This window comes from Stenella coeruleoalba, assembly GCF_951394435.1.
Source record: "Stenella coeruleoalba genome assembly, chromosome: 1".
In the NCBI taxonomy this organism is placed as follows: Eukaryota; Metazoa; Chordata; class Mammalia; order Artiodactyla; family Delphinidae; genus Stenella; species Stenella coeruleoalba.
The window spans coordinates 111731202-111754312 of NC_137169.1; the positions used below are offsets into that span (position 1 = coordinate 111731202).

The window sequence follows — 23111 nt, forward strand, 5'->3', positions numbered from 1 at the left end:
ATCCCAATCTCCAATCCCTGCTACCTCATTTTGTCGTTCTGGCTGCGCCCTAACTCTCCCTCCCTGAAGCTGGGTTGTTATGATGGTGAATTATTCAAGAAGCCTTGCAGCCAGACGCCATCTATGGGCAGTGCCTCTCCCTACCCGCTTCCTCTCCTGTAGGGCCCCACGGCTATCCCCAAAGTCATAGAGTCTCCAAGCTGTTTACAAGGCCCCACTCTGCCTTTTAATAACTTAATGAGTTGAGGACCTACTAAGTGTTAGATCCAGTGCAATGAGCAAGCCCCTGCTCTCAGGAGCTTGCATTCTGTGGGACGACACAGAAAACAAAAACAAGGTAATTTTGGTTAGTGACGGGTGTTCAAAACAAGGCGGTATGATAGAATGGGGAGTGCTCAACAAAAACGTGAGAATGGAACTAAGACCCGAATTAGGTGAAAGCAACAGATATAGGGCATCGAGTTTCGTGTTGGTGAAGAGCTAGCTCGTGCAAAGGCCCTTGTGCAACGCAGTCTGGCTGAAGCAGAGTGGACCAGGTTGTACCTGACCATAGTTTCATAAGGAGTTTGGAGATTATTCTAAATACAGTGGAAAGCCAGTACGTTTAGGCAGAACTTTAATATGACACGATTTCTTATCACTTTGCTGAGTGGAGAATGGATTGTAGGAAGAATGGAAATAGATCAAGAGGTTGGGAGAGAGGGTGATGACTAGGGCTAGGTAGCTGGTGAGAGATGGATGAATTCAGGGTAGGATCAGATGTGTTAGATGAGGGGAAAGAAGAAATGAGGGTGATTCCCAAGCTTATGGAAGGTGCAGCTAGGTGAGTGATGGTGCCACTTATTGAGATGGGGGGTGTTGGAAGAGGAACAGGTGCTGGGGTGGGAATCAAGAGTTCCATTGTGGCCATCTTGAGTCTGAGAGGCCCATTAAATATCCAAGCAAAGATGTCAAATTGGAGGTTGGAGCTCACGGAGAGGTAAAGGAGAGAGTTATCCATGAACACATAGATGGCCTTTAAAGCCATGGATCTTGACAGGGCCACTAACAGACTGGAGGTAGACAAAAGAAGAGGGCCAAGGGAAGCGCCCTGGAGCCCTCCAGTGTTAAGCGGTTGGGCAGAGGTGTGAACTCTGACAAGATGCCAAGACAGTAAAGTAGGAGAAAAATTAGGAGAGTATGATGTTTTCAAAGACAAGAAAGGGAAAAATTCAAGAGGAAGGATGCTGATTATCTGGGTTAAATGCTTCTTAGAGTTCAAGTGAAATGCAGGCAGAGAATTGGCCAGTGGGTCTAACTTTTTTGCTAATGAAAAATTTGTCAAGAGCAGTGCCTGGGGGCTTTCCTGGTGGTGCAGTGGATAAGAATCTGCCTGCCAACGCAGGGGACACAGGTTCGATCCCTGGTCCAGGAAGATCCCACATGCTGCGAAGCAACTTAGCCCGTGCGCCACAATTACTGAGCCTGCGCTCTAGAGCCCGCGAGCCACAACTATTGAAGCCCACGTGCCTAGAGCCCGTTCTCTGCAATAAGAGAAGTCACTGCAATGAGAAGCCTGGGCACCGCAACAAAGAGTAGCCCCCGCTCGCTGCAACTAGAGAAAGCCCATGTGCAGCAGCGAAGACCCAACACAGCCAAAAATAAATAATTAAAAAGAAAAAGAGCAGTGCCTGGGGAGAGGTAGGGGAAGGAGCCTGATGGGAATGGGCGAGGAGAGAATGCATGTTCAAGAGTGGAAGGAAGGAAGAGAAAAAACGTTTGGCTATGAAAAGGGGCAGAGATATTGTGTGGTAGCTGGAAATAGATATCAGCGTCTTGAGAGTTTTCATAACTATGAGAGATGCTAGGATAAATTTCAATGGTGACAAAGAATGAACCAGAAGAGAAGGGAAAATTGAAATTTATTGAAGCCTTACTTAGTGTGTTAAGAGCTTTACAAACTTTCGTCCTCACAATGTTTTATGGATCAGGCAATTGAGGTTAAATAACTTGCCCAAGGTCATGCAGCTAAAGGTGGCAGAGCTGAGAGGCCACCCAGATTTTTCTGACCCTTCATGCCTCATCACCCCATTGCACAGGCATACAGCCCCTTGTGCTTGAACAATCGGGACATGCCTTCGCCCTGGCCACAGGGCCCATGGTGAATCAGAGAGAATTACTCTCATGCTGGAGGAACAGGACTTTATTTTCCTCCTCCAACGCTCTAAGCAGGGGCATCGCTCCGCACAGCCTGAACACCCATGCAGCGCAGGACAGAAGGTCTCCCCAGGCTGGAGGGGCAGAGGCAAGCAGCAGGAGCCCCTAGAGGTAGGAGGGAAAGGGATACTTCTGGGGGTGTTCAGCAGGTTTCTTTTTGTGTCAGCCAGTGCAAGGGGGTGCTGGAGGCTGCTGGTCCCAACCAGCTGGTGCCTGTGGCCCCAGCATTCATCTGGATCTGTTCAGTGTGGGAAGATGCCCAGGTCAGAGCCCAGTCTCCTGGCTGCCTCCATTGAGGCTGAGGCTGTGGGGGCGGGTGCCGCGCTCCAGCCTGCGGCCAGACAGGAGGCGTCTCAGGGAGGACCCGGAGCTGAGGTCGCCGCAGCTGCGAAGGTGGAGGCTTTCTCGGCCTGGCCGGCCCCATGGGCTCCGGGGCACCTAGATGGGGCCACAGGAAAGAGCATCAGTGTGGTCCCACCTGAAACACCAGGCTTTCCTGGGTGTCTTCCCTGGATCCCCTCACTCTACCTGCTTATGTCCATGGGCTCCATTCCCATTGGGGTCTGGGGCCTTCCTAGACATCTGGAGGAAACGAGTGACCAAGCCGCGGCCTGGCCAGCTGCCCTTCAGGTCCCCCAGGGAGTGGGCAGGTGCAGGGCCTGAGGGCAGGGGGACCTTCTGGAAGGTGGGCACAGGGTGCCGTTTCTCAGCTGAGCGGGCACGTAGCAACTTGGGGGAAGGGCAACGGGCTAGACGGAAGAGGCAGGCTTCAGAGCAGAGCCCTGGAGAGACAGAGAGAGGAGAGGGAGAGTGGGTGGAATGGGAGGTGCAGAAAAGGCCAGGCATTACTCCCCTACCCACTGCCCCCTGGGCACCAACCATATGCCTCACCTGTATCTGCAGAGGAAATGGAAGCAGCTTCTTCCTCAAGCACTTTGGTATAAAGGTCCCTGAATTCAGCTGAGAAGGAAGAGAGAGACAGGGACTGAGTGGGAGTGCTCAGTAGATGCGCCCTCCAATCTCACGGCCCTCCTGAGAACTCAAGCCCAGCTTCCACACCCCATTCCCAACCAAGGGGGCATCATCTCTGCTCAGGTCCACCAGCAACTAGATGGTACGATCCACCAAATCAGGGACTAAGGCACTATCGTGCCCTGCTGCAGCCTCTCCAGTACCTGGCACATAATGGTAATGACAAACACTTTCTGTGCCAGGGCTAAGCACTTGACCTGCATCTCGCCTCGGTAACTCCACAGTACCTATGGTGAGGTACTGTTATTATACCTGTGTTACAGGTGAAAAACTGAAGCTTGGAGAGGGTAGGTAACTAGCCCAAGCTGGGAACTGTGAGACTGCGTTCCAAATACCAAATCCTCTTCTTTTAGCCACTAAGCTATTGATGTATTTCTAGGAGGTGACATAAGAAGTGTCTACTGCAGGAGTGAATTCACCCATTTTTCCTCCCCAGGGACCTCAACAATGTCCCAAATCCTGGTGGGTATCACTGGCCCTCTAACTCCCAGTGCCTGCCCTTTCCTGAACCTTGTGGCGGCTCACCAGTGTCGCTGGAGGTGGTGATGCCCGGGTCACTGTGGGACCGTGGCAGCAGCAGCGGTGGTCGGGGAGCCGGCTGAGGACGCCGGTGCCCCGGTGGGGTGAGGGAACCTGAGCTATCGCTGAAGCGGCGAGCCGGGGCTCGGGGGGGAGGGGCTGCAGCTGGCCGGCTGCCTCCCCGGGGGACCCGCCGCCTCAGCTCGGGGAAGCAGGGTCCCACCCAAGGCGGCCAGCCCTCCAGCCGGTGGCAGCTTCGGGCAGCTGTGGGGGCACCCAGCGGGGGTGGGGCCTCGGGGGCAGAGCAGGAATAGGAGCGGGCAGCTCTCGGGGGCCGCCGGGGCAGGGGGCTGTCCTCAAAGGGGCCCCGCAGGCCGCAGTCCAGGCTGAGGCAGTAGCCGGCGCGGCTGCGCTGAATAGAGCGGAAGAGCACGTAGTCAACGGAGCGCACGGAGCCCTGCAGCTCCAGCAGGCACGAGTCCTCCGACGGGCTGGAGCCCCCGGGGAGGTCACCGATGGCTGACAGCACCAGAGACCCGCTGTCCATGGACACTGTGGGTGGTAGGGGCTGCCGGGTAGCACCAGCCTGGCCGGGCCCAGGCGGTTCCTCTTTTCTCAGGCCCAGCCTCTTGCGGGCCATCCTGCCTCCAGTTTTATCTCAGAGGAGACAACTAAGCCCAGGTTTGCAAGAAGCCCCAGCCCTCATTTGTCCCTCAACCACCAACTTGGTCTCATCTCTCCCCCTCTGCCCCCCACACCCAGCTCTGCTATCCCAGGCATCCCAGACCTTGTCCACCCTCCCCACTTTCTGCTCACCATCTACAATGGAGGCCACTCGCTCACAGATGCAGGAGCCATCATGAAGCTGAGGATCAAACAGAGTGGCCTGCAGAAGACACAAGGGTCAAGGGTCGAGCCCTACACACTGATTAGGCCATCCCACAGGCTGGACAGAGCTCTGGAGACCTAGATTCCAGTCCAGCTTTGTCACTTTGTTCAAGTCACTTATGTGGGCCTCAGTTTCCACATCTGTAAAATGGAAATCATAGTTCTTACCCCACCCACCTCTCCAAGCTCTCAGGCAGATCAAAGATGACAGCGAATGTGCTAGTGCTATAAAGATCATGAGAACTAGTATTATCTTTATCCAGTGACAGCTGCTCACCCAGCTTTTCAGGCTCTATTTCTGACTCCCCAGCCCACACCAAACCCTGCTCTCACCTGGCTGTCTCCTCGTAGCCCCATGACGGCCTCATAAGAAGGGGGGCAATCAGTAGGATACAGGGGCACTGGGCTGTCCATGGAGCCATTGTAAGTGATGCTGGCAGGATGAGGGAGAGGGTCAAAGCCTGGGAAAGAACTCCTATTCCAAAAAGATCCCTCCCCACCAATCCCCGGCCTCAGCCCCAGTCGCCTTCCTTAGTTTCCCCACAGATTCCACCTGGCCTCACCTCTGTGCATCTGTTTCTGAGCTGCAGGTGTACTCTGGGGGATAGTAGGGCGGCGGGGGCACAGGCGGTACAAATTCCTCCAAGTCCAGCATGGTGTGTAGGAGAGGGGCTGGGGGCGAGGATGTACAGCCCAGAGGCCCCAGAGGGCCTGAGACTGAGTGCTCAGGGGCCAACTGCTGGGGAGCAAGCAAGTCAGCAAACTTGGTTTCTGGGAATACAGCTCCTTGGCTCCCAAACTCCTCTCTCATCTACATTTTCTGGCCCCACCCCCTCCAAGAAGCTCAGTTCTGGCCCCTTTGCCAAACCAGTTCCTCCTCTAACCCTGTCCCAGCCGAGGACCTTCAGCTCTTGCCCTGCCCATCTAGAAAGTTCTCCTCTACATGGACCTTTCTGCACTCAGAATCACTATCTGTTCTCTGTCCCCACCAGAACATCAACCCATTATCCCCACCCCCATCTAAGACCTTCCTGACTCCGCCCAACTTTTAGTCCCACTCTTCAATGCCCCCAGACTGGCATCACATACTTCTCTTACTCCCTGTCATTTCCCTCCTCACCCTCCTTTGGACCCCCTAAATATCCCTGCAACAGACATGCCTAACAGGTGACCCACAGCCCCTGCTGCTCAAAAGCCAGCACTGTAACCATCACCCCTCAAGCCCAATCCCAGCACACACCCTGCTCGCATCCTACCTTCTCAGTCTTGACCCCGGCTCCCCACTCACCGTGTGCACAAGGTCCAGGGAGAAGATTTGGATGCAGCAAACAATAGCAGAGAGAGTACAGATTACGGCGGCACAAACCGTGAGCCCACAGACGCTAAAGAGCAAGTTCTGGGGAAGGCAAGAGAGAGAGGGATGTGAGAGGAGCCTGGGGTGGAGTAAATCCCACATACTCGGGGCCTGTGAGGACTCCAGGAGGAGGCAGAAGGGTGAGAACCAGGAAGATGGCGGGAGAGGAAGGAATGGCGGAGGTGGGGGGGCGGGTGCCTGCTCACCTTGAGGGCCCCTCGGGCTTCATCACAGGTGGAGTTAGGGGCAACTTTCAGTTCCTGCCCTGACTCTGGACAGGGCCGCAGTAGAGGAACAGGAGGGCAGCACACACAGACCTTTCCGTCCTGAGTGGGAGTGGAGAGGGTGAGGCAGCCTGAATCAGGACAAGCCCAGGTTGTCCTGCGCACCTCCCCCAACCAGCACTCTCAGGCTCTCTTTCCTCAAATCTCACCAAGATGCATTCTTGGAAGTCTCGGGCCAGCTGAGCGTTTTTACAGGAGAGAACAGAGCCAGCCATGCTGAGCATGACACAGAGCACCGAAAGCAAGGAGAAGAAGGAAATCTGGGGGAAACAGGGCACAGACTCAGGGCTGGGACCCCAAGAGTACCCTCTACCGCAGATGGAGCCACCCTCCCTCACAGACATTTGTGCCTGGACAGCGTGAATGGGAGAGTCAGTTCCCTTTTCGAGGGCATAAATAGGCATCCCCTCAGGTGCTAGGCACCTGCCTCCCCGTGGGCATCAGACCCTGGCACCTACCACTAGAGTGAACGGCCGCTTCCAAGACACAATGCCAACCACCCCGGAAAACGCCAGCTGGGGATAGAGTGGGCACAGGCTCAGCCTGACAGGGGAGGCACCTGAGTGAGCCCCTCACCACAGGGTGCACCCAGCTCTGTAAGGAGGAGGAGGACCAGGAGAGGGAGGAGAGGCCAGGATTTGGACTGGCAGCTGGTGTGGAGGGGTGGGGCCCGAGGAGCCTCCCCCACCCAACAGCTGTGCACCCAACTCACCGAGAATCCAGCCCAAGACGGGCAGGATCTCTTGACGCTCTCGGTGGTGGTGACAGATGAGGCCACCATGCTGAAGGTGACCACCAGGATGCCCAGGAGCACCTGAGCCAGCCCCAGCGTGAGCAGAGCCTGCAGCCAGGGTCGGTGGAGGCGGAGGTGGGTAAGGCCCCGGGTGCTGGGCCGGCTAGTCAGCGAGCGGCTGGAATCACTAGGCGAGGGCATCATGCCTGCCGCCCGGTTGCCTGAGCCTCGCTCGGCACCCCCTGACGCTTGGGAGCATCTCAGAGGCGCCCGAGGCCCCGTCCTTCCTCCTCTCCACCCCCCTCGCTCTAGACCCCACCCCCTGGCTGGGTCCCCTGGGGCATGGCCCAGGGACTCCAGCTGAGGAGGGGGTCAAGGGAGGGGCGTCACGGAGGGGCCCCGGAGTGCTCCCTCCCCACCACGGGCACTGGACGGGCACCGTGCCCGGGACGGCGATGAGGACGCGGGGGCACCGGCTCATCGCATCTCCCTAGAGAAGAGAGGCGCCGAGAAGGGCCGGTCCGGGAGTGAAGAGAGGGCGGCGGTCCGGAACCCAGGGAAGGGTGGGAAGGGTGAAGGCGAGAAGGATGGGAAAGAAGTCTAGAGAAGAGGGGAGAGGCGGCGTGACTCTAGAGGCGCGGTCGGTGTGCCCTCAGTGTCCAGTGGGATCCGAGGCTGCCTGGTGGGGAGAGGCTGCGGCGGCCCCGCCGCCTCCTGGGTCGCCAGCCCCGCTCCCCTCCCCACCACACCCCTGCTCCCCCAGCTCAGCTGCAGCAGGTCCGGGACTGGAGGCGGGGGATGGGGATGGGGATGGGATGGTGCGGGAGGAGGGGCATGGTGCGAGGGCCAGCGCGGCGCACCCCGGGAGTTGTAGTCCCCACCAGAGACCCTGTGGGAGGGGGAGAGGGAAGGAGGGAGGGAGGGAGAGGGAGAAGGGGAGAGGGAGGGAGGGAGCAGGAGGCAGGGTTGCAGGGCGAGCTGGCCGCCAGAGCTAACAACGCTTTCGGCTCCCACTTGAGCTCCACCCAGCCTCTCAGGCCCCTCGGCCTGCTGTGTTCCCGGGAGAAGTTGCAGCTTCTTCCCTGTCATTAATGAAGAAGGGTAGGGAGCTAGGCTTCCTGGCAGCTCCGCGATTCCACCCCAACCGTGGACTTCCCTCCCTCTTCCTGTGCCTGCCATCGGGCGCTGCTGTCCCATCCCCGAGAGCTCTCCATCTACAGTAAGGCCAGGTCAGACCTTCCCTCTGGAGTCCACATTCTGCTTCCATTCTAGTCTCCTCCACTTTCTCTTCCATAAGGCCTAGTTCCCATTAAAATTCCGGAAACAGCGTGATTTGTGTTCCAGTTCCACTTTCTTTTTATTTAAATAACCGAAGCAACAGCCTTGGCACAGCAGAAGGAATCTGGGTTGGGGTGTGTAGAGGTGGCAGCAGTGTGGCCTGATTGGGGGAAGGGGAGTGGGAGGGAAGCAGTGACTGGGTCACACTGGGCTCCCCACACCCTTAAGTCAGGTTCAGCAGTCATGGCTGTGGGACTGGGGGCACTATAGTGAAGACATCAAGTAGTGACGTCTCATCAAGTCCCAGAGACCTCAGGGATGGGGGCTAGGTCACCTCCCCTAAGTGGCAGGGCCAGGGCATCCCAGTTAGGGGTCACGGTGCCCGGAAGGCATTTTCGGCAGCCCCAGCGGCTGCATTGGCGGCTGCGGTTCGCACCGCAGGGTTGGAGAAGACACCAGCTGCAAATTCTTGCTGGGCTTTCTGAAAGCTGGCACCTGTGCGGCGGTACAAGGAGTGGATCTGCAAGTAGAGGCACAGACTTTACAGCATGTTCTGGCCACTGTTACCCCACTCCAATCTAACGCCATCACCACCACTCACCAGCCTGCAGCTCTAGCTTTTCCCTCGTGGCTCCCTACCAACCCACACCCACACATAGCCCACAACACCCGCCTCCCAGGTCCATTAGCTGAGAACCCATCCATCAGCCTGGCCCTCCTCAGTTGCTCCTGAATGTTCCACCCATGCCCCTAGGGACACATGATCTCACTCTCCTGGCCCCATCTACAGCCCCTCACCCGCTTTAGCATCACAATTCCCAGCACGGCAATGCCAGTGAAGAACAGGGCAACCAGCAGCATGAGCACAGCTACAGCTGTGTTGGCCTTCAGCACCACCAGAGCAGAGATCCAGCCACTGTAAGGAGGGGAAAGTATGTGGAAGTGAAGAGGGGCTGCTCACAGCTGGGTCTCTGTCCCCCCAGCTTCTCTGCTGGTTATGTCTTCCCACCAGGGGCCGTTTTCCTGTCAGTCTGGCAGCTTGCCATGCACTGCAATCCCAAACTACACCTACTCTCTTCACAGTTTAATCCCAGCTTCTGAACGATCAGCTCCCAGCTCTCCAAGATCTTCCAGACATCCTCACTCCAAACAGACCTTTCTGTTGAGGATTCTTACTCTTCTCCAACCATGGTTACACATGTCTCCTCCAGGAAGCCTCTTCAGATTGACCACAGCCATCTTTCCCTTAATCTATGTCTGTTGAGAGTTGTGTCTGGGCTCTCTATCATGGAGGACATCTTGTCTCTCTGGTTAAATTAGCACCTCCCAAGGATAAAAACCATTTCCTTTTTCTGAACAACTCCTATGCCAGTACCCAAGGCTGACTTGGTCTACAGGAGTGGGAGGAAGGGGTGAACGTAGATGGCAGCCTCACAGACCTGAACCCCCAACCTGGGATGCCAATGGCCTGGAGGACAAACAGAACATCCTGGACGAAGAAAATGAAGAAGAAAACGAAGAAATTGAATGAACTGTCACTCCTGCAAAGAGAAAGAAAGGGAAGTGTAGGCAAAGAATTAGGGTTGGAGAAGCAGAATGGGACCCATCCAAGTCCCCTCCCTTTCCACCATCCCCACTCCCCCTTCTTACCGGAAAGCCTTATACATGGGGCGGTACCAACAGACGAAGGAGCAGGGGGTGAAAAGGAGGATCCAGAGGATAGAGAGCCCAAAGCCTGAGCCATTGCTGGTCTCCACACAGAAGCTGGCCAGGCAGGCAAGAAAATTCAGGAGAAGAGCCAGAGTGCTGCCTAAGGGTTAGAGGAACAGGATGATGGGTCAGTGAAAGCTCCTTTCCCTAGAAGCCCAGCCCACAGCCCTCACCAAATGTGGCAGACTAAGGAGAGGAAGGCGGCTTCTGCCTTCACTGGATCCTCAGTAGGGGAGACAGAACTAGCAAATCTCAATCATGTGTGATCCCCTCGGCAAAGACATTTAAAGGATTCAGAATACATTTATGCATAAGGACAGGGGGAAGGGGGAGAGGGCAAGAACATACATTTGCTAGAAGGCTGGAGAATAACTTCTAAATACTATAAAAGGAGTAATCCAGGAAGATTCCTGGAGAAATGAGCCTTAAACTCAAATGCTGAGGATAGGTGAAGTGTCTAGTTCTGGGTGAGTGGGCTCCAGGAAAAGAAAGATGTACAAGTTACTACCTGTACTTTTCCTTCAAAAAGGCTTCTCACTACTCACACATCCAGAGGTAGTACATGGTGGATACTGTCTTCTGAAATTCTTGGGGGATCTCCATGGAGATATCCTGGAAAAAGCAGGGCTGAACTGGGCAAAAAGAAGGTAGAGGGGGCCAATTGTTCTGTCGAGCTGTAAGGCACAAAAAGAGCAGGAGGATCTCACAAGTGAGACAGAAACCAACAAATCACTCCCCCTTCCTTTCACCTCCGGGTCCTCTCTTCTGTTTCCAATTTGAGGGTTCAAAGAAACAAGGGCAAGTAGCAAAAGTTATATTAGTACTGAGTGTTTATTATGACTTACAACTTCTAAGCACTGTGCCCAGCATTTTGTATAGATGACTTTGTTTAACCCTTATAAAAATCCTGTCAAACAGGTACAAACATTATTCTCATTTTACAAGTGAGGAAACTGAGGCACTCAAGATTAAATAACTTGCCTAAGAGCTCACCCTTAACAAGACATAGCACCCAAATTCAAACTCAGCAGTCTGGCTCCAGTGCTCATGCTCTGAGGTCCTTTTTTGAGACTTCGAACCTGTCAGATGCCCTCCCCAACCCTATCAAGGATCCACTTACTAGCTGTGCCCCCGAGGGCAGCATGCTGGAGTTCTCGCTCCCTCCGGTCCAACTCCTCTGCCTTCCGGTTGAGCTCCTCCTGCTTCTTTAGCAGCTCAGCTGTGGCTGCTGCAGCTGAAGCCTGACCAGTATGAGCAGAGGGCAATGTGAGTCCTGAACCCCAGGGCTGGCCCCTTTCCTCAACCCCTACCCATACACTCCCTTTACCTGGGTGCTGTAGGAGCCATAGTTCTTGGGTTCTGTGGGGCTGAGCTTTCTTGAAGACTGCAAAGGGGGAGCTGAGGGTGGAGCTATCGGAACAGGGGCAGGAGGCTCATAGCTTGGTGGTGGCTGTTGAGTTTGGAAAAAACCTTAGGGATCATCTAGTCCTTCATAACACAGGAATCTAGAGTCTACCTGAATACCTTTAGACCTAGAACTCATTACCTAAGGTGGCAGCCCCTCCCCCTGTTGTTAGAAAGCTAGTTCTTGTGTTTGTATCAGAAAACTCTTTTACAACCTGCAGCAGCCCTCATAACCCCTCACATCGAGTTCCTTACCCAGGACTCAAAGCACTAATCTACCGTATCAACCTCCTTACACTTTTAAAAACTCTTACCTTTTTCTATTGCAGTGAGACAAACAGGTCTAGTCTTCTTCAACCCTTGTTTTCTAACTGTATACCTAAACATAGTGTGTTTTCTCCGCAACTCCAACCGGCCCCATCCCTTTTCTTCTTCAAAAAAGGCTCCCCAGACAGGGCCTTCATCAGGCCCTGCCAGACTCTAGGTCCTCCCAAGACTGACATTTAGAGCTCAAACCGATGGATCCTTGGCCTTAGTGTCTTTAGAAGGATTAGGCATCCCATGGCAGACTGGCCTCTCTCAGGGAGCTAAGATCACGGTGTTTCTTCCTTTGCGTGCAAAAACGTCCCCTATACCCCAACAAAGTGGGCCTGTTAGCATACCCTACCCTTCCTCACCCAGCCGCGCTCCCGGAATCTCACCTCCCGAGTTTCAAAAGGGTTGTAGACGTCAAGCGTGGCATGGTGCGTGCTGGGTCGGTGCTGGATCACAGCTGGGTCCTGTGGGCAAAGATCTGGGGCTCAGCCGGCACCTGGTACCTCTGGGGTAACTCACAGGGGCCTCTTCTCAATTGCTGTGGCTCCAAGGACTGCAGCTTGGGGGCCACGCTGTTGTCCCCATATTTGCCCCCAATCCTTCACGCCACACTGCTAGTACCAGCTCCTTAAGGGGCAGGGCCCGCCCCCCCAGGATGCTCACTGGTTTGGAGTCGTCGTCACTCCCACGTGGCGGCCCTTCCTCGGATCAAATGTCACGAACGGGAATACAAGTTAGCCCGACCCTCTAGACTCGAGAAATCACCCCAGCTGCCCCAAAGAGGCCGGCGCAAGTCACCTGAAAGGGGTTGTCAAGCTCGCCGGGCTCGGCGAAGGGGTTTCCACCGTCTCTGCTTTGAGCCATGTTTGCAACTTCGGCTTGGGCCGCCCCCTGCCCTCCACGCCCCTGCCGCGGCAGTGGCGGCGGCAGTGGCTCTCAGAGCTCCCTCCGCTCCTCTGTGCACGGATTGGCTTTACACACCGGAAGGGTCACAAGGATCCCCGCAGCACCAGGAGGGCTGCGCCTGCGTCTCGGTCAAAGGCAAAGAAGGAAGTGCCCCACGTGACACCTCTAACTCAGTCTCGGTCGCCAAGTACCGCCCCTTCCCCACGTGACTTCCCTCTATTAACGAACTACACCTCCCAGCAGGCCTCGCGTCAGAATCCCGGTCCCTCCTAGTCTTCCGAGACATACGACCGGGGTCTTCCGACCGGTGGTGGTAGTCTCCCAGGAACCCAGTTGAGCAAATTTTTTTATCTGGATTTCTGGCTCTATCCTGGGGCCCAGCCTAAGAGCTACAGTAATCGAACCTCCTTCCCAAACCATATCATTCCAGATAACCCTTCTCACCGTCAAGAAATGTTACCCACCCATCATTCTCCTCCCGAGACAAACTGGACAGGTAAACTGGTAACCTGACTACAGTTAACTTTAGAGGATAAGATGGGGCTCCCTTCGTTGCCAATCTTCTCATCCCTCCACCCCAGCACCCCCAAACCTCAAATTCCAGGGATGGGGGTCAGATGAAGCACGTCATTTTATTTCACAAAGACTGTACAAAATTCCTTATAAAACATGGGATAGATGCCATCTGGTTACCTCATTCTGCCCCCATCCAACTCATCTGTGAAGGGGCAAGTGAGGGTGGGAAGAGTGTGAGATGGAATAGCATTATGTACAAGGCAGGGGTTGAAGCGATAGGTCCAAGTTCTTTCATATTTACACTATTTCACATATTCACAGGTACATAGGGAGCCAGTAGGAAGAAGTGGGCTCCGGCTCTGTTCTCTTGTATAAAAAAGCACCAGTGTCCTGGACTGGACACCCACTGCTGTTAGAGTGGCAGAGGGGCCCAGGGCCTGATCGTCACCGACTGATATCCCGACTGGAGTCCCACAACTTGGCGTTAGGTGGCTCAGCCCGAAGGCGGGCGAAGAAAGGGTGTTGAAGGGCTTCGCCCAAGGTCAGCCGCTTAGCAGGTTCATACTCTAGCATGCTTTCAATCAGATCGAAGAGCTGGTGGTGTTCCTCTGCCTCTGAGGTCAGATACCGCTGGTGGTGGAGGGCAGGAAAAAGGTGAGGCACGATGCCTTACAAACCCTGCGTTCTTCAAGGCCCTAGATTTCAATCCTGAAGGACCACAGCTCTGCTTGCTACCATTATGAATGACCACACCGTGACCATTTCTGATGTCACAGCTCACCCTACCTTCCCACTAGCACAATTATTCCTTCATACTCTTTGAAAGTTCTACTTGTATATCCTTGTCAACTTCATGAATCTTCTTTAGCTCGTCAATAAAACGTAACCTCTTCAAAGGTAGTTTATTCTTTTTTGCCTGACCTAAAGAATCCAGGACATTGCTTTCATCTCTGGTTGGCTCAAGAAAAACATGGCTGTCTAACCTCATTCCCTCCATAAAACCACTCCCTCTTATCTCTCTTCTATCAACAAAAGATGTCTTCTTTCAGTTTTCCTCCCCTTCTTTCCTAACCCTCTGCTTGTGAAATGCATTCCAGGGGCAAAACACCTTAAGAAGGAAGTGACCTCTGGGTGGTGGGCACAATTTATTCCCAGCCCGGCTCACCCGAAGTGGTTTGCAGTTTTCTCGAACGTAGCGCCCAGCTGATGTGTTCTCATCCCAATCCAGGCGACCCCGATAAAAATATTTCTGCTTCCTAGAGGGGAAGGGGGAAGTTGAGGAATCAGGAGGTTCCTCTTGTTGTGGGATGATTCCCTTATTCCCTCAAGAGTAGCTGAGGGGAGGGCAGGTGTCAAAGAAAAAAGAAAATGATGTGATAGAGACCAATTTTGTGGAGAGAAAAGGAAAAGGGTTAAGTCCCTCCCACTCGAGGTTCACCTTGTCTTTCGGATCATCCGGGAAGGGATAGGACCCAAGATCCTTTCCATCATGGCTAGATGTTCTCTGTTGTCATGGGTCTGGGAAACAAAGACAGAACTGAGCATGGGACCGAGAGGCAATGCTGAGGTCTAGCCGCCAAGAAGATAAGCAATGTGGAGTGAGCAGGCAGCTCCTCAGCAGACAAGGAAATTAGGTAGAATACCTAGTGGTCATATAAAACACCCCACCACTTACTTGGAAGAGGGTGAAGCCAACATAGTATTCGAAGATGATGCAGCCTATACTCCACACATCACAAGGCTGAGACCAGCCCAACTCTGGGTAGGAATGGGAAGGAAAAGGTACTATGAGGCTCAGGGGGCCCTATCCTCACCACCACACCCCCTCACATACTTGGACAACCTTGTCCTTCCCCCCTTACCGAGAATGACCTCCGGTGCTCGGTAATGGCGGGTAGAGACAATGGTACTATGGTGTTCATGGTCAAAGGTGGCACTGCCAAAGTCTACCACCCGCACAGCTGTGCTCTTCACACTGCGCTCATCTCGCTTCTAGGAGCAAAGCAGGAAGAACATGAACCTCTGCACCGAGACTGAGAATGAACAGACCGAGCTTCTACCACTATTCTCTAAAGTACTTCTGAGCCTTAAAAAAACAACTTTGACCTCCTGCCTGCTCCCACACATGCCTTCTGCTTTACAGCCGCCCCCACAGCCAGCAGACTACTTTAGGAGTGGGGGAGGAAGAAGATTTTGGAATAACTGGAATAGCATGCAAATCTCTATGCATCCGAAGAGTATACCCAAGTGACTAGTGTACAGTTATTTCTCAAAATATATAGCAGGTAGCAAAGTGAGGAATAGCATCCTTAGCTGAGATCTCCATGATCTCCAGTTAGTCAGTGGAGATGAGCTTTCCTTACAGAAAGAAAAGGAAGCCCAAACCAAGAACCTTGAAAGCATTTTCACTCTACTGGGAAGTTAACAGAGGTTCTTTCTCCAAATTCTCTTCCAGTTTAAGTCTTGTATCTCTCCCCTTCCATCTATTCTGGTACTACAGTTTTACTCAGTCAGAGCCAGAGCAGAAAATGTGGGAGAAAGAAGTAAAAGGGAGGACAGAAAGGGCTAAGAGAAAGGCAAAGTGGCATGGCCACCTGTGCCCACTCGCCAAGGGGTGGACCCTGTCCATCTTACCTTCTCTAGGTTGTAGGTGAGTTCGTAGTCTGAATTCACAAACAGAATATTTTCAGGCTTGAGGTCCGTATGTGTCAGCTTGTTATCATGGAGGACTGCAGGGGAGAAGGCCAGGTCAGGGTTGGTCCAGGTGGCCAGAGCTAACTGGTACCAGCTGACCCCAGGCTTGGTCACCTAGCTCAAAGCTGGTGAGAAGGCAGGTCCAGAAGCACTAAGCTGCTCTCTGCTCTACATCCAAATGAAATGCCTAGTCTAAGAAGCCCTGTACTTATTTAATTTTTGAATTTTATTTATTTTTTATACAGCAGGTTCTTATTAGTAATCTGTTTTATACACATTAGTGTATATATGTCAATCCTAGTCTCCCAATTCATCCCACCACCACCACCCCTGCCACTTTCCCCCCTTCGTGTCCATACGTTTGTTCTCTATATCTGTGTCTCCATTTCTGCCCTGCAAACTGGTTCATCTGTACCATTTTCTAGATTCCACATATATGCATTATTATACAATATTTGTTTTTCTCCTTCTGACTTACTTCACTCTGTATGACAGTTTCTAGGTCCATCCACGTCAGAAGCCCTACACTTATTAACATCAGATATACATGTACTTCTCAACCAATGTATAAAGATGGCTTGCTACGGGTTGGTTTTTTTTTTTTTTTTTGCCACACCAAGTGACATGCGGGATCTTAGTTCCCCAACCAGGGATCGAACCCGCACCCCCTGCAGTGGAAGAATGGAGTCTTAACCACTGGACCGCCACGGAAGTCCCTATGGGTTGCATTTTTGCACTGACTTTGACATGTGTCTATCTGACTCCTGTGAATTCAACTCTGTGAAACTGTACTGTTATGAAGACTCAAGACAAAGTATGTACTAGTCCCTACCTGGCCCCTTGGGTGCACTACTCCCTGCTCCCGCCTGGTTTGCTGGGAACAGAGAGCATTCTCAGCTCAGACAAATGTAAACCTCTAGCTCGAGGAATCTTTTTGTCTCTTTGAGCTTGCTGCCTGACTTCAACTTTCCCAAGGAAGGGGAATAAAGGAAAAAAGAGGTAATTAGGTGCTTTGACTTCAAACACTTTCTCTTCCAGCTCCTGCTAGGTTGAATGTGGAGTAAGAGTAATCAGTGATGGTAAGGACATCAGTGAAGGAGTTAAGTCAGAAGAGAAAGATGTCAACGTGATAGTGAATAAAAGAACTGCAGATAATTGAGTTGACTGTTTAGGGGCTTCAGCAGTGCACAACTGAGACAGAAGAGGTCCAATGGAGGGAGGGGCTGCCCCAGAGTCCACCTCGGCCCGCCCCACTCACACTTGACGGCCTGGCACAGCTGGAAGGCCATGTGGCGCACTTGGTGGATGGGGTAGGGCAGGTAGTTGTTGTCTTTGAGGAAATCGAAGGTGCTAAGGCCCAGAAGCTCAAAGGAGATACACATGTGGCCATGGTAGTCAAACCAGTCAAACATCTGGACACAGAGGCTGGGAAGAGAGATGGGGGAAGGGGGATGTCTGATGAGCTCCCATCTGCCCACCACCCCTCCAACAAAGAGGGACTGCATAGCTGTTGATTCCACATACTTGTATAAAAACATGCCAGCTATTACCACCAAGAAAATTCAGTTCAGCTACGCAATGGCCTTTCTTGCAGACCCAAGGAGAGAAGTACTACCTGCGAAACTTCAAACCATTTTCCTGCAACGTTTTAAATAGTTAAAAAAAGTTCTACTTGCTGAGGAGCTGCCAAGCGCCAGGCTTCAGTGTGGACCGTAAATTGTCAAACTGCCACTTCTGCATTCTGACCCCAACTCCCGCTCCTGAAATTCACTCACCATCAGCCATCATTGGGCCCATGTTTATACCTACTTATGTCTTTGCTTAATACTCTTATTCTACATTTGGATTATGGAATGTGTGTGATCAGAAAAATTACACATAAATGTCTGTGGCTTCATTAGCATAGTTCTAGGTATTAAAAGCACAACTAATTTTTTGATGAAAATGTTCTCAGTCTCAGGGCCATTTCCAGGGCATATCCCTACTGAGGCCATCTTGGGTCGGAGCCAAACTTCAGAGCAATCTAACTGCCCTGAAAACAACGGGAAAGGATTAGAGAATGTCACAGACCCTCCCTTCCTGCCCTAATGTTCTACTACTCTAAGATGATGAACAAAAGATGGATGGATGAGAAGGTCTACAACTCCCCTGCCTGTCTAGTCCAGGTCGGGAAGGTTTTCCTGTGTAGGGGTGGAGCCTCTCAGACTCCCCACATACTCCTTCACTCACTTACTTCTTGTTGTCAGGGTCCTTCTCATTGATTTTCTCCAGCACATTGATTTCAAGTCGAGCTGCTTCCTTGTACTTTTCCACATTTTTAATGATCTTCAGGGCAACTCGAGCTCCGCCCCTATAGGATGGCAGGAGAGGCTTTTGCTGGAATCTCAAGAACATCTCAGATTGAACAGGGCTGCCTGGGGATTAAGATATCCTACCTATGGTTCATTAGCAAAAAAGCCCCAGATAACCCTCGCTATCTCTTTATGGCTACCAGGTGTGGAGTACAGAGGGGGGCTGACAGTTACCTGCGATGGTCAACACATTGTACAACTCGGCCGAAGGTCCCCTCTCCCAAGGTGCTTACAATTTCATCTGAAATGAAAAAGAGCAGGGTCGGGGAGAGGGAGGGAGAGAAGGTGGGGAATGAGCTGAGTTCGAAGAAAAAAGGGTACAGCAACCTGGGGTGAGGAGATGAAGGAAGGGGGAACAGATACAGATGGTCACAGGGGAAGAAAACCCCTGCATGATTCCCACCACCTTTAACCCAGGGGCCATGAGAGCTGGGAGTGGACAGCAGAGGTCAATTCTCAACAGCAACTCAAACCACCCAGATAAACAACACCACTGAGAAAAGGCAAAAGAGGCTGTGACTTGGGTTGGCTTGGGACGTTAGGATGGCTATGGGACCATTACAGGCTATAGGATTGTTACGATTTGGCTTGTACATCGCTCTTGTAGCCAGTCCCCGACGTGGTAGATGAGGTGGCCCTCAGCGTCGTCCTCTACACTCTTGGCTCTCCGGCTGCTGTGCTGCTGTCGGGGGGCGGGGGGGGTCGGAGCAAGCCAGGTGTCGGAGCGGGGGCCGGAGGGAGGCGGGGTGGGTGGTGGAGGGGTCACCGGTCACAGGCGCCCAGCCAGGGGGGACAGACGATGATGGGGGACAGTGGAAGGGAACACGTCAGATGCAGTAAGGCGGATCGGGGTGAGAAGAGAGAGCGGCGCATAATCCCAAGTCCCCAAACCCATAATGGGAACGGGGAGAGGCACGGGCAGAGCAGAGAAGTGGTGTCGTTGCCAATGTCACCCACAACCCCATGCTCTACACGATGCCCTTCCAGGCGGACACAGGTCTCCCCTTGCCCCCACCCAAGCCCACCTGCTGACGGGGCCATGGAGTCCATGGGGGAGAAAGGCAGTTCACAAGCAAGGTCCCCATTAGAAAGTGGAGGCCTTGTGGGGTGGAGGAGCTGCTCCCAACACAATAAGCCCAGCATGCCAGGGAGGGCACTGGGGTTCACAAATGCTCTGTGCCCATCAATCTCCAAAGCAGATTCCAGGGCCCTCCAAGAGTCGGAGAGCTTCCAAGAGAGTAGACAGACTCAGCGCCCACCTTAGTGTTCATGCCCCAAATGCTCAGATGAGAACAAGGATACTTCTCACTTACCAGGGTCCCAGAGGGCTGAAGAAGAGTGGGGAGGGGAAGGGCCTGGGCTGACACTCACCGAAGATGAGCGGCTGAATGTCCGGCTGCGCCGCCTCCGCCGTCTGTGCTTCCTACGGCTGCTGCGCTGGCTGCGGTAACTGCTGTTCTCCCGATGATATTCGTAGGAATGCCGGTAGTCTGTGTCATAGTAGGCTTCTCCCCGATCCCGGCTGTAGTCGTTGCGCCTGTAGCTGCCACAGTATCGCCGGTCATACGCCCTCCGGTCGGATGAACGATCATCATAGCTGCTGTTGGACAACAAACACCCATTAAGTGCATCTGTTTAGGCCACATTCCTTGTCATACCATGTAACAAAGTCCTCCCTCACCGAGGACAAGGAGTATCGCTAGAAAAGTTGCTCTCAAACACTCAAGTCTCTCTGTGAGGACCAAGGCCCAGGGCAGTGAAGTAACTAAGCACAGAGGAGGATGCCCACACCTGCAAATCACCAAAACCTCTGAAAACACCAGCAGAACAACTCCCTCTGAGGGCCTCCTCTTCCCTTCCAGTGATGTAATCAAGAGTCATTTCTTTTTTGAGCTATTCCTGACTGATATCCAGCTTTGCTCCAAACTATCCCTAACCCATCCCTCCCACTGAACATGCTGCTAAGTTATTAAAACCATGGAGACCTAACTTTGTCTTGTCTATGAGCTCATTAGTTACCTCTAGCCCCTAGTCCTTTGCACTTGCTTTCCCTTTGTCTGGGACACTTCTCTTGTCTTTCAGACAAGCTTAGATGTCACATTTCCTTGAACTACACATCCTGCCGACCAAACCTGTTGGATTCTTCCTCAGCCCCTTACTATATACTTCCTCTGTGATAAGACTCTTAACACCACAGTGTAAATAGGTTATTTTGTTATCCGTTTTGAGCATCACCTTCCACCAGCTACTTAGCTTGAAACCAATAAATCTTTGTTGAATAAACGAATAAGTGAGTGGGCCAAGTGTGAGTTTCTCTTCCTGAAGGCTCACCTCCGGGAACGGACATGGTAGCTGTCTTCTCGTCGGCGCCGCCGTGTCCGGTCACTGCTGCTTGACCAGGAGCGGCTTCTTCGTCTCTTATGCTTTCGGCTCCGATAGTGTTCGTGGTAACTCCCCCGGCTGCCTCTCTCTGAAGAGTGGTACCTTCGAGGATGAGGCATCTGGAAGGGAAGGAAAAGTAGCAATAGTGGGGCGAGCTCTGAGTTTTCAGAAGTCCCCTCCGAGGACTGGCTGCTCCTGAGATGCTAAGCTGCTTTCTGCTCTTCAATTTCTACTTTTTTTTTTTAACCATTCACAACTTCCTCAGTCTTCCTCTGTGCTTACAATTCCTCCTTAATGGAGTATATATATTCACCTACTAACTCTAGCTAAAAACTTTAGGACTCTTCCCCCCCCCTCAGCTCATTGTTCTATTCTGATTTTCCTCAAACATGCCTTCATGAAGACATTCAGGTCTGGGCCACAGCTCATTACAGTTGAGACTGTAACTGAAGAAGACTGCAACAGTTCATCATTGGCCGGTATCTAGGATAGATCTGTGCCATGCTAAGTTCCTCATAACTCAACAAAATAATGCTGTACTACAGACTATTACCACAAATGTTTTACAATCATTAAAAGTGTATCTTATCTCCCCAAATAGGCCATCCATGTCCTGAAGGCAGGAATCCAGTTTCTACATATAGTTGTATAAACCAAATATAAGCAAGTTACAGGGATCTGGGTCTGGCCCCTTGAACTATCTTAATCATTTCTCACATCACTGGCCAAATCCCCCTTGAGTGGTTTTAAATACATGTGGCTCCAAGCTGCAGTCAGCTTCCCATCCAGCCCCTCCCCTTTTGTGCTTACTAAGTACAGAATAACTGGTTTTTAATTAATATCAGCACCAGTTGGCTAAAAGCTGGCCACCTTCTGGTTATTGGAATTGGAATGGCATGGTGCACAATCCTTTTTTTCCTTCAAGGAAAGAATCAGAGGGTCATCACTGTCACAATCCAGGAAGATGAGAAGAGGAGGGCAGAAAGCAATTAAATAGGCCCGGGGACAGAAGTCTTGTTAGGTGGGGTAGGATTAGGTGTGGAAAAGGCATGACTCCAACATCTGGCTCCTATTCTGAGCTACTTCTCAAATTGAGGAGGGTGGCATTTGATTCATTCCTGGCCTAACAGGGCTTGTAGGAAACCAAGAAGATGCAAGCACAAGACTCTCCCAGGTAATCCAATCTTGCTTAGCACAGCCCCACAAATGTCATCTCACCATATACATACTGCCACCAAAGTCCCTCACTGGCTGTCCTTCTCCACATTCCCCCAAGGATCTCCAGCCTGCAACCTTTCTCAACTTGTGCATCTTTTTTTTTCTCTTTCTCACTCAGAAAATCCAGAAATAACTCCTAGGGTAAAACTCTTTCCATATCCTCCAAGTGACACGGTGGTGTCTTTCCCCTCTCCGGCTTTGGTCCAACTTTGATATTCTGCTCTTTCTCATCTCTGGAACCACTCCTATCCGTACTTCATCACTCCTTCTCCTACTTTGATTCCTCCCAACTTCCCCACCTGTCTTCCAGAATACATCTAGGGCAGGTCGACCTTCCATCTCATCTTCCTACTCCTCACCTCTGCCACTTTCCAGTTCTCAGCCCTCCCCCTCTCCTAATTTCGCCCAGACCCCTTGCCCCCAATCCAATCTTCTTCCCGCCCGCCCTGCGGTCGCCATCTTTCCGCGCGGCCCCGCGGCCCGCCAGCCCGCGCGCTCACCGTTCTGGCGGCGAGGCCCGTGCGCTTGTCCCACAGGAAGTCCGTGATGGCGGCGGCACTGAGGCCGGAGTCCCGGCACCCCCGCGGCGACGAAGTGCGGCTCCACCCCCCTAACCCGAGACCCTGGGACCTCCCGCCTAGTTCCCGGCCTCCGCTCCAGTCCCGCCCGCCCCGGCTCCGTCCCCGCCCCCAGGATCCGCTTGGCGCCGCTCGCACCGCCCCCGCCCGGGGCCCGATCCCAGCTCGGTCTCCGGCTCTGGCCTCTCCGATCCGCCGCCGCCACCGCGAGCGAGCACGTACGCACGCACGCACGTCCTGCGTCGCTTCCCAGCTACCCCTGGGCCCCGCCCCCAGGACCGCGCACGCCAGCGCGTCCTCGCGTAGCTCGCGGCAGTCAGCCCGTGAGAGCGGAGGAGGTGCTAGGGCGGAAGTTCGTGGGGGCGGGGAGAGAGTTGTCGGGGAGTACCAGGCCCGCGCCCCCCCTCAGCCCCTCGTGTCCTTCCGTATCCTTCCTCGATCTTTTACCTATTCAATGAGACTTCTGTGGTTTGTTTTGTTAGGTTTGGAAGTTGAAAAGAAGGGGTGGTTGTTTACGGAATGTCGCCGCTCCGCAAACCTTTTGAGACTTGGTGGTGAGGTGTAATTCTCAAGCATAGCCTGTGAAAGTTCATTTCTTAAAACAGTTCGGCAACCTAACCACGGCAAAGAATGGCTCCCACCTTTCCTCCTGAGCAAAAGCTACGCACGTTTCGGGGTGGGTGGGGGAGCGGGGTATGGCCTTGGAGGAAAGGTTTGAGAAATGGAGGGGTGGAGAATCAGGTGCCAAAGAAA

At 53.0% G+C, this 23111-nt stretch overlaps 2 protein-coding genes across 10 annotated transcripts; both read right to left on the bottom strand.

Moving 5' to 3' along the window:
• Positions 1 to 1953: 1953 nt before the first annotated feature.
• On the bottom strand, positions 1954 to 7764 carry ENTREP3 (endosomal transmembrane epsin interactor 3). 5 transcript variants are annotated; one of them, XM_079926789.1, is made up of 12 exons: positions 6986 to 7764; positions 6732 to 6788; positions 6423 to 6533; positions 6196 to 6315; positions 5924 to 6031; positions 5199 to 5371; positions 4969 to 5068; positions 4564 to 4633; positions 3754 to 4299; positions 3088 to 3156; positions 2725 to 2978; positions 1954 to 2634 (listed from the first exon to the last, which is right to left on the bottom strand). In XM_079926789.1, the coding sequence occupies exons 1-12, from the start codon at positions 7208 to 7210 to the stop codon at positions 2461 to 2463; spliced, it is 2007 nt and encodes a 668-aa protein (XP_079782915.1). In that variant the 5' UTR covers positions 7211 to 7764; the 3' UTR covers positions 1954 to 2460. The 5 variants fall into 5 exon arrangements, with proteins under 5 accessions (XP_079782915.1, XP_079782917.1, XP_079782914.1 ...); XM_079926791.1 differs by having other exon boundaries at positions 5199 to 5374; XM_079926788.1 differs by having other exon boundaries at positions 4969 to 5110; positions 5199 to 5374.
• A 448-nt stretch (positions 7765 to 8212) lies between these two features.
• Positions 8213 to 22424, bottom strand: LOC307177437 (dual specificity protein kinase CLK2). Of its 5 annotated transcripts, XM_079904569.1 has the most exons (20): positions 22281 to 22424; positions 20512 to 20681; positions 19552 to 19780; positions 18775 to 18862; positions 18355 to 18421; positions 18063 to 18179; positions 17088 to 17254; positions 15770 to 15864; positions 14998 to 15127; positions 14811 to 14893; positions 14574 to 14653; positions 14301 to 14391; positions 12100 to 12177; positions 11322 to 11444; positions 11115 to 11235; positions 10540 to 10668; positions 9935 to 10094; positions 9724 to 9825; positions 9083 to 9200; positions 8213 to 8804 (listed from the first exon to the last, which is right to left on the bottom strand). In XM_079904569.1, the coding sequence occupies exons 2-20, from the start codon at positions 20679 to 20681 to the stop codon at positions 8658 to 8660; spliced, it is 2295 nt and encodes a 764-aa protein (XP_079760695.1). In that variant the 5' UTR covers positions 22281 to 22424; the 3' UTR covers positions 8213 to 8657. The 5 variants fall into 5 exon arrangements, with proteins under 5 accessions (XP_079760695.1, XP_079760693.1, XP_079760692.1 ...); XM_079904566.1 differs by lacking the exons at positions 8213 to 8804; positions 9083 to 9200; positions 9724 to 9825; ... (3 more) ...; positions 11322 to 11444; positions 12100 to 12177 and adding an exon at positions 12799 to 13765 and having other exon boundaries at positions 18775 to 18859; XM_079904565.1 differs by lacking the exons at positions 8213 to 8804; positions 9083 to 9200; positions 9724 to 9825; ... (3 more) ...; positions 11322 to 11444; positions 12100 to 12177 and adding an exon at positions 12799 to 13765.
• Positions 22425 to 23111: the final 687 nt, after the last annotated feature.